Source organism: Sarcophilus harrisii, chromosome 2 (assembly GCF_902635505.1).
Source record: "Sarcophilus harrisii chromosome 2, mSarHar1.11, whole genome shotgun sequence".
NCBI classification, from domain to species: domain Eukaryota; kingdom Metazoa; phylum Chordata; class Mammalia; order Dasyuromorphia; family Dasyuridae; genus Sarcophilus; species Sarcophilus harrisii.
Genome location: NC_045427.1, coordinates 261,779,162 through 261,795,698, shown reverse-complemented (window position 1 = coordinate 261,795,698; position 16,537 = coordinate 261,779,162). Strand labels below are relative to the sequence as shown.

At 32.4% G+C, this 16,537-nt stretch overlaps 1 protein-coding gene across 1 annotated transcript in view; it reads right to left on the bottom strand.

Moving 5' to 3' along the window:
• Positions 1 to 16,537, bottom strand: part of KNL1 (kinetochore scaffold 1) — a 109,774-nt gene that overhangs the window by 6,674 nt on the left and 86,563 nt on the right. The window contains exons 14-21 of the mRNA XM_031952096.1: positions 15,047 to 15,162; positions 11,071 to 11,161; positions 9,860 to 9,976; positions 8,878 to 8,965; positions 7,160 to 7,234; positions 6,048 to 6,087; positions 5,329 to 5,430; positions 3,485 to 3,585 (exon numbers count right to left, since the gene is read on the bottom strand). Of these exons, the coding sequence (XP_031807956.1) occupies positions 3,485 to 3,585; positions 5,329 to 5,430; positions 6,048 to 6,087; positions 7,160 to 7,234; positions 8,878 to 8,965; positions 9,860 to 9,976; positions 11,071 to 11,161; positions 15,047 to 15,162 (730 nt within the window). The remainder of the gene's footprint in view (positions 1 to 3,484; positions 3,586 to 5,328; positions 5,431 to 6,047; positions 6,088 to 7,159; positions 7,235 to 8,877; positions 8,966 to 9,859; positions 9,977 to 11,070; positions 11,162 to 15,046; positions 15,163 to 16,537) is intronic.

Here is a 16,537-nt window from a genome sequence, read left to right as displayed (position 1 = left end):
AAGGAGCTTTACATAGATGAGTTTGATTAACTAGTAGAATTAACCTATTAATTACCAAAAATTTTAAAACTTGTATAGACCTCAGGAGGTTTTTTATAACAGTGAAATATCACAGGTTCAGTCCCTACCAAATTTATTACTAGATTAAACAATTTTATTTCAATTTTAATTTTTTCTCCAGATTTTTGGTTTTGAGTATGTTTATGGATAAGATTTTTCAAAATTGAGGGAAATCTAACATAGACTTCTTAAGAATATTCTGAAAATAATTTAACCTTTTCTTACTGTTCAATGGCATTATTATTAATATTCAATTACTAAGACATAATAAAGACTTATCTATAAATGGTTTAAGAACAAGAGGCAAACTGATGCTGACCATGTAAGTGTTCATGGCACTTACTTTACTGATAAAAATCCATATACTATCTTATTCTTATTTTTAATCAATGCCTTTTTGGGGAACACATTTTATTTTTATATCACATTCAATTCTGCATATATCTCTTTTCCTATTCAGCTAGGTATCTTATTGAAAAGCAAATGAGAAAAAAAAGCAATTTAGGAAAAAAACATCACTATGTTGAACATGACTGACAGTACTTGACAGTATATACAATATTCTATATCCCTAGTTTTTTGCCTGTGTGATGAAGGAAGGTGAGTATAATTTTTCAACTCTTCTTTGGGACCAAGTTTAGTATTTTAATCAAATAAATAGTATGCCATTTCAATTTATTATTTTGTTTACACTGTTTAAGACATTGTGTATACTATATTCCTGGTTCTGCTTTCTTCACTTTGCATCAGTTCATACAAAATCTTCCATGCTTCTCTGAATTCTTTATAAACATCATTTCTCATGGTATAATATTATTCTACTTCATTCATGTACCATAACTTGTTTGGCTATTCCTACCCATGGCATTTATTTCATTTCCACTTCTTTGTTATCAATAAGAAGTGCCAGTTTAATTTTAGGTATAGTATGATGACCAGTTCTGATGGACCTGGCCATCCTCAGCAATGAGATCAACTAAATAATTTCCAATGGAGCAGTAATGAACTGAACCAGCTACGCCCAGAGAAAAGAACTCTGGGTGATGACTAAAAACCATTACATTGAATTCCCAATCCCTATATTTATGCCCACCTGCATTTTTGATTTCCTTCACAAGCTAATTGTACAATATTTCAGAGTCTGATTCTTTTTGTACAGCAAAATAACGTTTTGGTCATGTATACTTATTGTGTATCTAATTTATATTTTAATGTACTTAACATCTACTGGTCATCCTGCCATCTGGGGGAGGGGATGGGGGGTAAGAGTTGAAAAATTGGAACAAGAGGTTTGGCAATTGTTAATGATGTAAGGTTACCCATGTATATATCCTGTAAATAAAAGGCTATTAAATTAAAAAAAAAAATTTAGGTATAGTAAAAGACATTCATTACCTCCAGAGAATGTAACATATCTGTCTTTTTGCAAAATTATTCAGAAAAGGCTGAAGCTTTCTTACAAGTATTTTTTGTGCCCTCTAGAAAATTATCTTACTTTAACCTTCTACTAACTCTAACATGCACCAAGTTTGCTGGTGAAAAGTAAAGACTGGAAATGTTTTATATAAGAAATTTCCAATAGGATTTTGACAAGAGCATTCATTCTATGCACCAAAAAGTCTGCAAATTTTTCATCATCTACATTATTATCAGCAGATAATCCTTCTGAAGACATAATAAAGAGCCAAAATGTTCTACTAGGTCTTTTAATTGTTGACATTTGTTGACATTGACATGAGGCTCAGAAAGGTTAAGTGATCATTGTCTCACAGAATGTGAGTGTCAGAGAAAGATTTTAATGTAAGTCTTCCTGTCTCTACATCCATCATTCTATTCACTTTGACTATTTAAAAGTCTAAAAATATATGTAAGACGAATCAATGTTTTCATGAAATCTTAACACAGTACAATAAAACAAAGCACAAATATAAGTGGTGATGTCTTGGGCAAGTCTCTTAACTTCTCTGAGCCTTCCTTTTTTCATCTGTAAGATAAATGAACTGAGATAGAGAATTTCACTAAAATATTATTAATTCTTCTATAAAACATGTCACATCTGAATAATATCTTGGTTTATGATCAGTAAAGCAATGTTAGGACCAAGTCACAAGATGAGAAAATTATTATTTAATACCAACCTTGTTTTCCTAGGGTGAAATTTAAAACTGTTTAGCAGTAGAATTTAGGTAAGTCTATGTCTCTGAAATTAATTTTTTTCTGAAAATATTATTAGATGATAGAATTAGAATTTTTCTCCTCTCTAAATTGCCTGCCCTCGTTGTGGAGCTGTAAATTGATTTAATCATTTTTGGAAAGCAATATGAAATACAGAAAAGGTCACTAAATTATGCATTTGCTTGGATTCAGTGTATAATTACTGAACATACACCAAGAAGATGAAAAAAAGGAATCAAATGCAGAAAAAATTCATAATGGCACCTTTTGGCTTAGCTAAAAATTGGAAACAAAGTGGTATCCATCAAAATGACTGAACAAATTAAGGCACATTAATTTAATGGCATAATGTGAACTGTCAGGTCTAAAGAACTGGTTCTAGAAAAAACCTTAGAGGTCTTGTATTAATTGAAATGGTGAAATAAATGGAACCAGAACAATTTTTACAATGACTGCAAAATTTTAAAAGAAAAACCTGAAAGATTTAAGAGCTATGTTCAATGCAACAACCAAATATGACTCCAGAAAACTGGTGATGATTCATGTTTTATATCTCAGCTAAAAGGGGAGAGGCTAAAGGTGCAGAAGGAAACACACATTTTTAGACATAATTAATGTATGGATTTGGACTGTATATAGTTATTTGTTATGAAAAAAAGGAGTGCTTTTATTTCTTGAAGATTAGGGGAAGTGTTAAGAGTGTGTGAAAAGAATAATACCACCAAACAAAGAATATCAAGAAAACATAACCCCCTCCCCCCCAAAAAAACATAGCAGAGAAAAGAAGTCCAGGAGAGAAGTATCTATATTGGGCAATGTTGGAAACACTATTCTAAAATTGGTACAATATATACTTAAAAAAACACAAACAAACCTGTATGTCACATGAACTAAAGAAGATGTTCAAATTGGTTGACATTTATCAAGTTCATAGTAATAAAAATAGCTTTAAAAAAAGATGATAAAATTAAACAATTTCTTTGTCCATCCATGCATTAGTTTGTACTCTATTAGCAACAGGTAAACACCTGTGAAAACTCTAGGATGATGACATTTTCAATCAACAAATGTTTTCTTTTATGTGAGCCTGCAGCATCAGCACATGTTGCTACCATATTGCTTTTTATTCCTTTGCATATTTAAAATAAAGATTTAAATCCTGAATGGATTTATTCATGGGGTTTTATGATGTATTCCTTCTTACATATAAATGGTTATAAAATAAAATCAGATTGCTTTTACTACTTACCCACAGGCTCTCCAAAGGTGATGGTGAGCTCTATTGAGTCATAAAGAAAAGTGAATATAGCCTGGCTATCACTCCATTCAATAATCTCCCACTCTGAGAAGCTAGAATAAACAAACAAACAAAAATAGTCAAACTACCAGGATCTTTGAATGAACCTGAAATTTTATTGGTAGAGGGAACTCCCAGGGAGGAAACTTCCTCTAGCAATGCAGTGTGACTTATATAGCCTAGGAAGAGGCTTCCCAGGGTGCTGAGAGAAAATAAGTGATTTGTCCAGGGTCCCAGGGTCAGAGGTGGGCCTTAAGCGTATGACTCTGTGATTCTGATGTTGGCTATTTACTTCATGGGGCCACTTTTTTTTTAAAAGATAATAACAAAATCATATTCAATCTAATAAAAATTGTATCAGATGGGTAGGTACTCTTTCCTCTGGGAATGTGAAGCCAAATATTTAAGTAGTGTGAAGCTACACCTTTAAGCTGTGGAAAGAAAGAAGAGTAAAAGCTTTCAGTAGCTCCTTATTCTTTGAAATTAAAAAAAATTCATTTTTAAAAATTAAAAAAAACCAAAACAACAACAAAAAAACCTCCACATTTTCATGAAAATAACACAATACAAAGAGGATTCAATATGAAATCATGAATCTCCACTTTGTGTTTTCAAAGTTATCCTGCTTTTCTGTGCTTCCTTGAGTTTTCTCTTGCTCTCTGCTCTATACTTCGATTTTTTTCTCCCTCCACTTGCCACACTAGAAAAGGTGTATGTGTGTGTGTATGTGAGTGTGTAGATATGTATTTACATTATATATATATATATATATGTACACTTTATATCTTCTCCTACCCCCTGACAGAATGTTTTTTTTTTTGTCTTTGTGCATAGAATATAATAGGTGTTAATAAATGCTCATTGGTTGATATGCACAAAATTAGCTAATTTAGTACAATACAGTCATTGATGTGAGCATCTATAACATAATACTCAAAATAACTTAATCATTCACATTTATTCACTGACATTGCTGTTATTGAATATAAGATTCTCTTTGTTCTGCTCATGTTGTCTTTTGTTAATTTCATGCAAGTCTTTCCATGTTTTTCTAAAGCTCCCTATCATTTCTACAATTAAATACAAATTTCTTCTTGCTGGAATGTAAAGCTCCCCACATCTAAATCCAAATCACTTTTCCAGGCTTGTTTTTCATGGCTCTTTAATACATTCTACACTGCAGGCAAATCAGACACAAGTTCTCCAAACTCAGTAGTGAAGGCTCCTGTGTGTCTCTCTCTCTCTCTACTAAGAATATTCCTTCTGCTGACCTTCAAATCTTTATTTTTCCATAAGGTTCAGTTCAGTTGCCTCCACCTACCTATTGTTAAGTGCTTGCTTTCTTTCAAATTACCTTGGATTTAAAAAGGTGTTTTTATATCTCTTCATTGTACACTGCAAGTTCCTTTAAGGAAGGGACTATATCATTTTTGTCTCTGTATCCTTAGTACCACAATGTCATGAATGCATGAATGAAAATCACTTGATAAAGTGCTTACAATTTGCCTAACACTAAGAATACCATTGTAAAAGCAAAGAAATTTCCTGCCTTTAAGGAGTTCACAGGAAAGTAGTGGCCAGGGAAGGTGCATCCTAATCTGTAAAGTTTACAGGGAAAGTGAATGGGGCCAGAGAGAATAGCTTGACATACCCAATCTGAACACAAGGCCAGAGTTGATTTGATCAGTTTTTCATTCCAGAAAATGGAAAGGGAAGCATGGAGGAAAGGGTGAGGCAAGAGAAATACAATAAGTGTTTGTTGAATTTAATTGAATAGAGGAGAAGTTTTTTCTTACTTGAATTTTTCCAGGCATTCCTTAGTTCTATCTGCTTCTCTTTGTAGACTGTTTATTTGGGCAAGTGCCTGCTGGCTCTGGATCTCCAATTCTGATATATTCCTGTAGGAAAAAAAAAATCAAAATATTCAGGGAAAGATGACCCTTTAGTATAAACTCCAGAATCCATGATGTAGGGTATAGCAAGGATTCTTAAACTTTTTCTACATGCAGCTCCTTTTAGCCTGAAAAGTTTTTACATGATTCCAGATACATAGGTATATAAAATAGCTATGAAAATCAAACATTACTAATAATAAATCATCATTTTCTGACTCCCATATTGGATCACAAGCCACAGTTTAAGAAACTGGGGGTTATAGGATAAGAAGAGAAATATTTAATCTTCCTGATTCTTATCCTCATAAAGTTAAAGACTGGTGAATGTCTTTGTTGCTACATTTGAATTCCTCAAAAACTGTTTTGATGGAAATGTTTGGGTCTGTTTTAGAACAGATTTAGAACAATACTCTACATAAGTCCAGTTTCAAAACAATCATCAACCGAAACAAGTGATTCTCTGGAATGATTTCAAAATAAAACAAAAGCCCTGATCCGAGAACTTAGTAAGATCCACACCCCCAAATTGGTCTGGAACTAAATCAGCTTTTGGAGGTAAAATGCCATTTGTTTCATGAACTTTGATACTATGCTAGCAAATATAAAAATTGAAGACTTACCTCTTGAGTTTCTCTTCTTCAGCTTGTAATTGTTCTAATTCTGAGAGAGAGAAGAGAAAAGAAAAGAAACGGGAGATAGAGAAAAGAGGGGAAAAAAAGAGATAGAGAAAAGAGAAAAAAATTATATTCCTAATGAACATTTTCTTCCCCCATTATCTAATATCTTATTTTCCCCAGTTTTACATGTAAAACAACAACATTTGTGTTCCAGATTCTCTCCCTTCTTCCCTCCTCACACCCTCCATTGAGAAGGCACACGTGAAGTTATGCAAAACACTTCTTTAAGTCAAATTGTAAAATATAGATTCTCCCTCCCCCCTAAAATAACTTCAAAGAAAAATAAAGTAAAAAAAGTAAGCTTCAATCTATGTTCAGACATAATCAGTTCTTTTTCTGAGGATGGATAGAATTTTTCATCATAAGTCCATCAGAGTTGTCTTGGATCATTGTATTGCTGCTGAGAAAGGCAAAATCATTCACAATTGATCATCTTACAGTATTGCTGTTGCTTTGTACACAGTACGTTTCACCTTCCAAAAGCTCATGGAAATCTTTCCAGATTTTTCTGAAAGTATCCTACTCATCATTTCTCACAACACAACAGTAATCCATTGTAATCACATAACACAATTTATTCAGCCATTCCCCAACTGATGGGCATTCCCTCAATTTCCAATTTTTTGCCATTAAAAAAGACTTGCTATAAATGTTTGTACATTATAGATCCTTTTCCTTAAAAAAAAAAAAAAACAACTTTTTTGAGATATATGCCCTATCTGTGATATTGCTAAGTCAAAGAGTATGTATGGTTCTACAGCCCTTTAGGTAAATAATAGACACATTTCTACTTATCTCTTAGGAAAAACTCTCCAGGCAATTATGTTTCCTATCATTAAAAACAAAACAAAACAATTTCATTGAAAATTCCAAGTGACTACCTGTTAAAACAAAAATCTGCACTTATTTCAAAGAAATAGTGTGATCAAAATCCTTTTTATGCTATAATATGCTACATGAGTCATTTTAAACATAAAGTGATTACTGTTACATAAAATTGAGCACTAAAAAACTTTTCTCAATTAAAATATTTTCCCATTAACTGCTATAATTACCTTTCTCTGTAGCTAACATTTCAGAATCCCATTCTGTCTGGATATCTTCTTTATTCTTGTCCAAATTCTTAATTTCTAAAGGAAAAAAACATGTGTTAGAGTACCTCGGTCAATAAGCATTTTCAATGTATCTACAGGTATTGAGAATCAATGGCTTAAAAGAGAACTAGTAGAAGAATGGTTATCTCTTTTACACACAAAGTACATAAGAACAATCTTTCTTCTAGAATCAAAACACTGGATGATAATGCCAATGAAGAATAATACTAATGAAGAAACAGTCAAATGTTATTTAAGCTATAACAGTAAAATAAGATTTTTCCAAGGACCATTTTGAGATATCTGAGACCTAGCTAGCATTTTTTTTTTTTTGTTCAGGCATAACTGGTGTACTGTTGTTCCAGACAATATCAATAAGCAGTGAAATGTTAAAATGAAACTTCTCTGTAACTGACATCATCGGAGGAGGGCAACTTTTCTCTATTCCTGACAAAACTGTCATGATTTCATCAGCAGAGTGGTCTGTCTGGTCAGCCAGAAAATGATACTCTGCAGTTTGGGGGTGAAGGGTATAGGAAGGGATTAAAGAAAGAAGGGACAAAGAAGGGGGAGATAGGGAACACCATGTTTCCTATCATATAAGGTTATATTTTTCTTTTCTTTCCTTTTTTTTTTTTTGAACATTATACTTTTCAAAGTGATTAAGCTGGTTAGATATGATTACTAATTGAGATTTCCTGATTGTTGGCTCAATTTTTATGGGAAGAGCACAAGTTGTGAAATTAGAAGATCCAGGGATTAAAAACTATCTTAATAGCTACTTAGTAGTTATTTAATCACTGTCAAGTCACTTCATATTTCTGAACCTATAAAATAAATGCTGAAGAACATCTCTTTAGGTCTTTCCAGCTCTCAGTCCTGGGGAGGCTCCCTATGACCATATTGAATACTTGAGCAAGTGCAGTCTGTGTTAGGGCAATTTTCTTTCCTTTCTTGAGGGGTTGGATAGGAGGATAATTTTCATGGTAAGATTTGATGATTACACTTTGAAGGCAGCAATGTCTTTATTTTTTCCATTATTTCGTCTGTAAAGATAAGGTGTGTTCTGCACTATTAAGGGAGTACTATCAATAACATCACAAGTTTTTGTATCAAAGTATTCCTTATCCAATCCTTTATTTTTTGTTTCTAAATCCTCTATAGCCAAGAAAGGGACTTCAAAAATCTGGAGAAGGGAGGAAAGGATAAATGCCACAGAAGGCTATACGAAGGAGTTTTCTATTTGTTGATTTAACCTCTGTTAAGGCTTAGAAATGAGTAGATAATTTTTTTATTGAAAGCCTCTATTTTTACACTTCTGTGTCCTCAATAGTAAATATCTTGTACAAAGAAACTATTTAAAAAATACCTGTGAATAACTGGTAGCTGAGAGCTGTGAAATTGTAGCTTTATATGCTAATTGTATTTTCAGTAGGTCATGGGGTACTGGTTACTTAATAATTTATTCAGCGCTTAAAAAGGCTTAATCATTAGGCTGAATCAAGTTCATTTTCTAAAGCAAAAAGGAATGTATGTTTTCTTGCTGGCTAGGTTATGAATCATCAGAATAGAAGGTTTTAAATTTCCATTTCAATATTCATAATACTGAGAATTTCTGAGGAGAAAAGATATGAGTTGCCTAAACTCCCAACTTTGGAGACTGGGTCCAAAAATTTTACCCTGGTCCAGAGCAGCAAGACAGGTATCCACTTCTTTGAGTACAGAATCCATCTTATCCATCCTTGTCTGAAGTTTCTCCCATTCAATCTAGGCACAAAATAAATGCAAATAGATTAGTCTAAGTTAAAGTAAAAAACTTTATTACAGCTCATGTAATATGATGGATAGGAAAGTACATCTTAGAATGAAAAGAGAATACTTCTTGTCTTGAACTTGGAAAGAATAATAGACTTAAGTTAAGAAAAATGAACCATTTCATAGAATTCCCAATCCCTCTATTTTTGTCCGCCTGCATTTTTGATTTCCTTCACAGGCTAATTGTACACTATTCCAAAGTCCAACTCTTTTTATACACCAAAATAACTGTTTGGACATGTATACATATATTGTATTTAACTTACACTTTAACATATTTAACATATATTGGTCAACCTGCCATCTGGGGGAAGGGGTGAGGAGGAGGAGGGAAAAAGTTGGAACAAAAGGATTTGCAACTGTCAATGCTAAAAAATTACCTATGCATATATCTTGTAAATAAAAAGCTACAACAAAAAAAAAGATCTATTAGAATATAAGCTGTTTGTAAATAGGGATTATTTTACTCTTTGTATCCGTGTTCACCACAATGCCTGGTACACGGTATGCAATGCCCACAATAGATGCTTTTGATCAACTGACCTATGACCATGGCATCCTGACACATATTTACCACAATCTTGTCTTGTGAAGAACCAGTTCCAAAGAATGGCTCTCATATTAGCATACCTGGATCATGCTCCCTTTGAGCACCCACCAGGGGTGGGGATATTTTCAAAACATGCCAGATTTGCAAACCAAATCTTTTTATTCATGGGCCAGATATTCTAGAATCTACTTTCTACCAGCATAATCTTCTCCATATTTCTCCAAATATCTTTTCCAATTTCATGACCACTACCATAAAAAAAGTAATTTTGATTGCCCCTTTTCTTCCAAAATTACCTTGGCTGATTTTACCAATTTGCTATACAAAACCACTTTCCCTTGGTGAGCAAAAACTTTAGTCTTCTTGGCAAAACGTGATTTCATTTTGTTCAGATGCACTCCAAATGTTTTCAGCTGTAGGAAAGAATAAAATTTTGTATGAAAACCTCATTTAAGTGGGGTAAACTCAGCTCCTATATGGTAAGTGGGTAACAACACAAAATTTCCTTTCGTGATTCAAGCTTAATTCTTTCAACCCTTTCTCTTTTGTAAATGTAATTCCACTTATGTATTTGAGTACAGACCTCAGGACTTGTGAGTTTCACTCTCAGGCTGAGATCCACATCAAACTATTGAACATAAAACTTATTAAAGTTATTCTATATAACATAATGATGATGTGGGTCTAGTGGTAGTATAGAAGTGAGAGAATTGAGGTAGGGAATCCCCTCTGGTTGCCACACAAGTCCAATGTGAAAGAATTCGTGAACTCGAAAAGTCTGAATGGCAGAAAAGGAAAGTTTATTGTTTACTAAGAAGGAGCTCTCTTACTGAGGTTAACAGACCCCTGTTTTATGAAGCCTTGGCCTGGGGGGTAAGGGAGCAGTTTGAGCTGACTATCAGACCAAAATCTCCAATTGAATAAAATCATTTTGAAGGCTTTTTCCCAGAGTCTGGGAACTTCCTGAAGAGGATCCAGGCCACCCCCAAAAAATCAATGAGGGGAGATTTGACCAAGATCTCCAACTGAATGAAATCATTTTGAAGGCTTTTTCCCAGAGTCTTGGGAATTTCCTGAAGGGGATCTCAGCCACACCCAAAAAATCAATGGAGGTGATCTGACTAAGATCTCCAATTGAATGAAGCCACTTAATGTGTCTGGGAAGGTGTGCTTTCTCAGAGGAAAGCCTGAGACTCCAAATTTCCCTTCATTTACGGATTAAAGGGGACAAAGTTTCAGGGTTCACCCTCACCATTAACAGTCAAGTTTTAAATGATTTGCTAATTATTCATGCCCTAAGTTTTTCCTTAACTAAGTATACTATGAGATATAAAAAGGGAAAACTTGATTATATGTAAACTTCATGTCACATTTACAAAATGTTAAAAGACTTTTTAAAATTAAGTTTCTATTAAAAGCATATTCAAAGAGAAAAATTTATCACAGTTACATATCTATGAGTTATGTATTTCATACACATATTGTTTCAGCATTAGAATAAAAGTACCTCTTCATCAGAGCAGTCCTTCATTACTTCCCACAGGCTCCTATTTACATCCACCAGTAGTTTTTCCTGTTTCAAAGCACGGAGTTTTAATCTAAACCAATGAAAAAAAAATTTCATGAGAATAAGGTAAAGCTGGTCATGTATTCTTTAGAAACAAGGATGTCTAAATATGCTAGGAAGCAAAAGAAATAACTTATTACTTTGTTTTTTTTTTAAACAAATACAAAATGAGAAAAAAAAATTGCTATGTACATAGCAGACCATAAGAGAATATTCATTATAAAACAATGTTTCCTTTTTAAAAAAACCTATATAATACTATACATTATTTTCAAAGCTGCCCAGCTTTTCTTTGTTCCCTTGTTGATTTTCTTTTGTTCTTTGCTGTGAACTTTTTATTTTATTTTCCTCTCTTACCCTACACCCTAAAAAAGAATACAATTAATATGGATATATGTACATATATATAAATATACATAGACATAAACACACACATACTCATACACATATATGTAAGATCATACTATGTTTATTTCCTCCTATCATGTTTCTCTGAACTTCTCATAAGTTCAAAATTTTCCATGTTTTTCTAAATCAACCAGTTTATCATTTCTAATACTCCAGCAATATTCCAACCCAGTCACAACCTATCTGAGAGGATAAGTATTTTTCCAATTTTCTGCATTCCTTCTGTTCTTGGCTACATAAGTTTTATTTTTATAAGAAAATTTTAATTTAAAATAACCAAAGTTTTCCTTTTTATACTTCAACAGTGCTCTGGCCTTATAATAAAGTTTAAGATTTGATAGTGCTGAATCTAGTTCCTTTACATTTTCCCACTTGGTTTCTTTGAAGTTCCTTTTTTTTTTTTTTTTTTTTGCTAACTCAGTAACTGGGATAGTATTGAATATCAGATTAGAAAGGTAAAATTAATTAAAAAAATTATATTGGCTTTACCTACTCATGAACAAAAAATATAACTTCAATTATTTAGATCTGATTTTATTGTATAAAAAGTGTTTTATATTCATGTAGTTTTTGTATCTGTTTTGGTGGGCATATACTTCAGTATTTTGTATTTATTAGGTACTGAATAATATATTAATTAAAACAATATCTTATACTATTTGACACAGTATAGCTTTCTATTTTTTACTTTTGATTAAATCTATTTAATCTTTAACTGTCGGACATAGTGATTACTATTCCTGTTTTTACATAGTAAATGCTACTCCTGCCCTTTATATGTGTGTATCTTTCATTTTATAATATTTCCTGAAAGCCACATAAGAATTCATTTCTGTTTTATGGGTAAATTAGTTCCATTCATAGTTTAAGCTAAATTATGGGTATATTTTCCTCCTTCTTGTTTTCCTTTTCACCCTATTTACTCTATTTCTTCTCACTCTTTGAAGTTATTTCAACATACTACTTTACTCTCCTATTCCTTAACCTACCCAGATTTTTAATTGTCCCTCCGTTCTCCCCATCTCATTCCCTTTTCGTATTTCTTTCTGAATTAGGAAGACTTTTATGTCCTTCTAGATATGTATGTTGTTCCCTCTTTAAGTCATTGTCAAGGAGAGTAAAATTCCAGAGTTACCTTCCCTCCCTGATCCTACCTTCTTCTGTATCAGTTTTTCCATTTTTGCCTTATTTGTATGAGATAATTACTTTTTTATCTTTCTCTACAGTTTTATTTTTTTAGAATCACCTAATTAGCTCAGCCAATGCCTTTCTTTCAAACTACTCAAACAATAAGAGTATTGCTAATGTTTTCACATATACAAAGTAAAAAATTTGACCTTATTTAAGTCCCCTATAATTTGATCTTTAATATTTATCTTATATTTCTCTTGGATGTTATAGATCAGATTTTCCTTTAAGTTTTTGTCACATTGATGCATTGTTGGTGGAGTTGTGAACGCATCCAACCATTCTGGAGAGTAGTTTGGAACTATGCTCAAAAAGTTATCAAACTGTGCATACCCTTTGATCCAGCAGTGTTACTACTGGGCTTATATCTCAAAGAGATTATAAAGAAGGGAAAGGGACCTGTATGTGCACGAATGTTTGTGGCAGCCCTTTTTGTAGTGGCCAGAAACTGGAAACTGAATGGATGCCCATCAGTTGGAGAATGGCTGAATAAATTGTGGTATATGAATATTATGGAATATTATTGTTCTGTAAGAAATGACCAACAGGATGATTTCAGAAAGGCCTGGAGAGACTTACACGAACTGATGCTGAGTGAAATGAGCAGGACCAGGAGATCATTATATACTTCAACAACAATACTATATGATGACCAGTTCTGATGGACCTGGCCATCCTCAGAACAGATCAACCAAATCATTTCCAATGGAGCAGTAATGAACTGAACCAGCTACGCCCAGAGAAAGAACTCTGGGAGATGACTAAAAACCATTACATTGAATTCCCAATCCCTATATTTATGCACACCTGAATTTTTGATTTCCTTCACAAGCTAATTGTACAATATTTCAGAGTCTGATTCTTTTTGTACAGCAAAATAATGTTTTGGTCATGTATACTTATTGTGTATCTAATTTATATTTTAATATATTTAACATCTACTGGTCATCCTGCCATCTGGGGGAGGGTGAGGGGGGGCAAGAGGTGAAAAATTGGAACAAGAGGTTTGGCAATTGTTAATGCTGTAAAGTTACCCATGCATATAACCTGTAAATAAAAGGCTATTAAATTAAAAAAAAAAAGTTTTTGTCACAAAAACCTTTGTATTTTAATTTAAGTCTTTGACTTAATTAAATGTCCATTTTTTTCCTCATTCAGACTCATACTTAATTTTGCAAGGTAAGTTATTCTTGGTCATAACCCCAGTTCTTTTGTGCTACAGAACGTAGCATTCCAAGACTTCTGGGCCTTCAGTATAGTAGATGCTAGGTCTTGTATAATCCTTATTGTAGCTCCATAACATTAAAATTGCTTTTTTTTTCTTAGTACTTTCAATATTTTCTCCTTATTCTGGTAGCTTTAAAACTTGGTTAAGTTATTCCTGTAAGTTTTCCTCCTGGAATATCTTTTAGGTGGTGATCAGTGGATTTTTTTTTCTATTTCTACTTTGCCTTATTATTCTAGAACTCTAGGTCAATTTTCCTTAATAGTTTCTTATAATACTGTATAATCATAATTTTCATGTATTCTTACTATTATATTATTTCTCCCTCATCCATTTTGCAGATATATAATCTTATTGCTGTGTATAATGATCTTCTGGTTCTGTTTTAGATATGACCAACTGCTAGATTTTTGTATAACATTTGCGCATATAAAATCTTGAGTGGAAGAACCGGTGTTCTGAAATGTATATTTCTGCATGTATACGAGGGCTAAAAAGCCCACATATGTATTAAGAAATATCTTGCATCCTATATAATCATATTCCCCTACCAGAATTCGAGTTACAGAAGGACTGTGTTGCTTTTGTCTGTATGTCTCTCACACTTAGCAAAGTGTCTTATGTAGAGTAGATATTTAATAAACACTTGATAAAGTAAATTTAATTTCCATAATGACTACCACAGGGCTCTCTGTACAAGGGTAAATCATTAATAAAAAGCTGATGAGTGCCTTTCCTTCTGAGATTATCTCAAATTTATCCTGTAAAGAATTTGTACCTAACTGTTTGCATATTTGTCTCCCTCATTAAACCATGAACTTTTAATAGGAAATGTTTTGGTTTTGCGTTTCTTTCTTTCCCCAAACAAAGTAAGCATTTAATAACTATTTGGTGGCTGGCTGAATAGAATAACTTAACTTTCAGATGTTCTCCCAAATTCAATTTTAACATGAAGTATATAAAGTAATGTTAATGTTTTCTTATAGAAATTTAAAAGTGGAGAACCTACTCAAAAGTTACTAATTACAGGTGGTGGTTAAAAAAAAAGTAGCATTTCTTTTCCTACTCCCAAGAAAGCAAATGATATGTTCTCACGTGTCAATCTTTTGATGGAGAGCCTGGCAATCTTCTTTATAAATCTGTACTTTGGGCCAGTAAACATACTGACTTAACATTACATCTTTTGGTGTAGATGGCACATTTACAGCAAACTGAAAGAAAGAAAATAAAAGGTTAAGTTCCATACTACTTCAGAAGTGCAAAATTATGGAGAAATTCATGTTAAGGAACAAATTTCCTGAATTCTTATTTTGATGAAGTATAGTCTATGGAAACAATAATAATACCCTGATTCACTTCATTAACAATAAAAAAATCAGTTGAGGAGTGGCTGAATAAGTTATGGTATATGAATGTAATGGAATATTATTGTTCTATAAGAAACGATGAACAGGCTGATTTCAGAAAAATCTGGAAAGACTTAAATCCTGAGTGAAATGAGAACCAGGAGAACATTATACACAATAACAGTAGCAATACAGTGATTCAAGACAATTCTAATAGTCTTGGAAAAGAAAATGCCATCTGCATCCTGAGAAAGAACTATGGACACTTACTGCAGATCGCAGTATACTATTTTCATCTTTGTTTTTCCTCATGGTTTTTCCCTTTTATTCTGATTATTCTTCCACAACATGACTAATATGGAAATATGTTTAAAACAATTATGTATAATGTATATGAGATTGTACTTGCTGTCTTGGAAAGGGAGGGAAGGAGAAAAAATTTGTAATTTAAAATCTTACAAAAGTGAAATATTGAAAACTATTTTTATTGTAATTGGAAAAATAATGAGGAAAAAATAGTGCTATTATGGTGACAAGCAAGTTCAAGATAAAAACAAAGAAGAAAATGATTTTTTTTTAAATTAAAGCCTTTTCTTTTCTTTTTTTTTGGACTGTTTAAATTTTTTAAATTTTCTTGATGAATTTTGCTTTCATATCTTTTTTAATGTTAAACATGGTAGAAATATGTTAAATCTAATATATGCATACATATTTATACAATTATCTTGCTGTATAAGAAAAATCAAATCCAACCAGAAAGAAAACGATAAAATAAAATGCAAACAAACAACAAAAATAGTGAAAATGCTATGATGGAAGCCACATTCAGTTCTCACAGTCCTCTCTCTGGGTGTAGATGGCTTTTTCTCACCACACCATTAGAACTGGTCTGAATCATCTCATTGTTGAAGAGAGCCACATCCATTAGAACTGATCATCATATAATACTGCTATTGCTGTATACAATGTTCTCCAGGTTCTGCTCATTTCACTTAGCATCAGTTTTTTTTTTTTCTAATTTAATAGCCTTTTATTTAGCATCAGTTTGTAAAGCTTTTAATTTTCAAAACATATGCATGGAAAATTTTTCAATATTAACCCTTGAAAACAGATGGCAAGCAATCCAATATATGTTAAATAGAGTAAAAATATATGTTAAATGCAATATATGCATATATATTTATACAATTATCTTGCTGGACAAGAAAAATTAAAAAGGAAAAAAATGAGAAAGAAAATA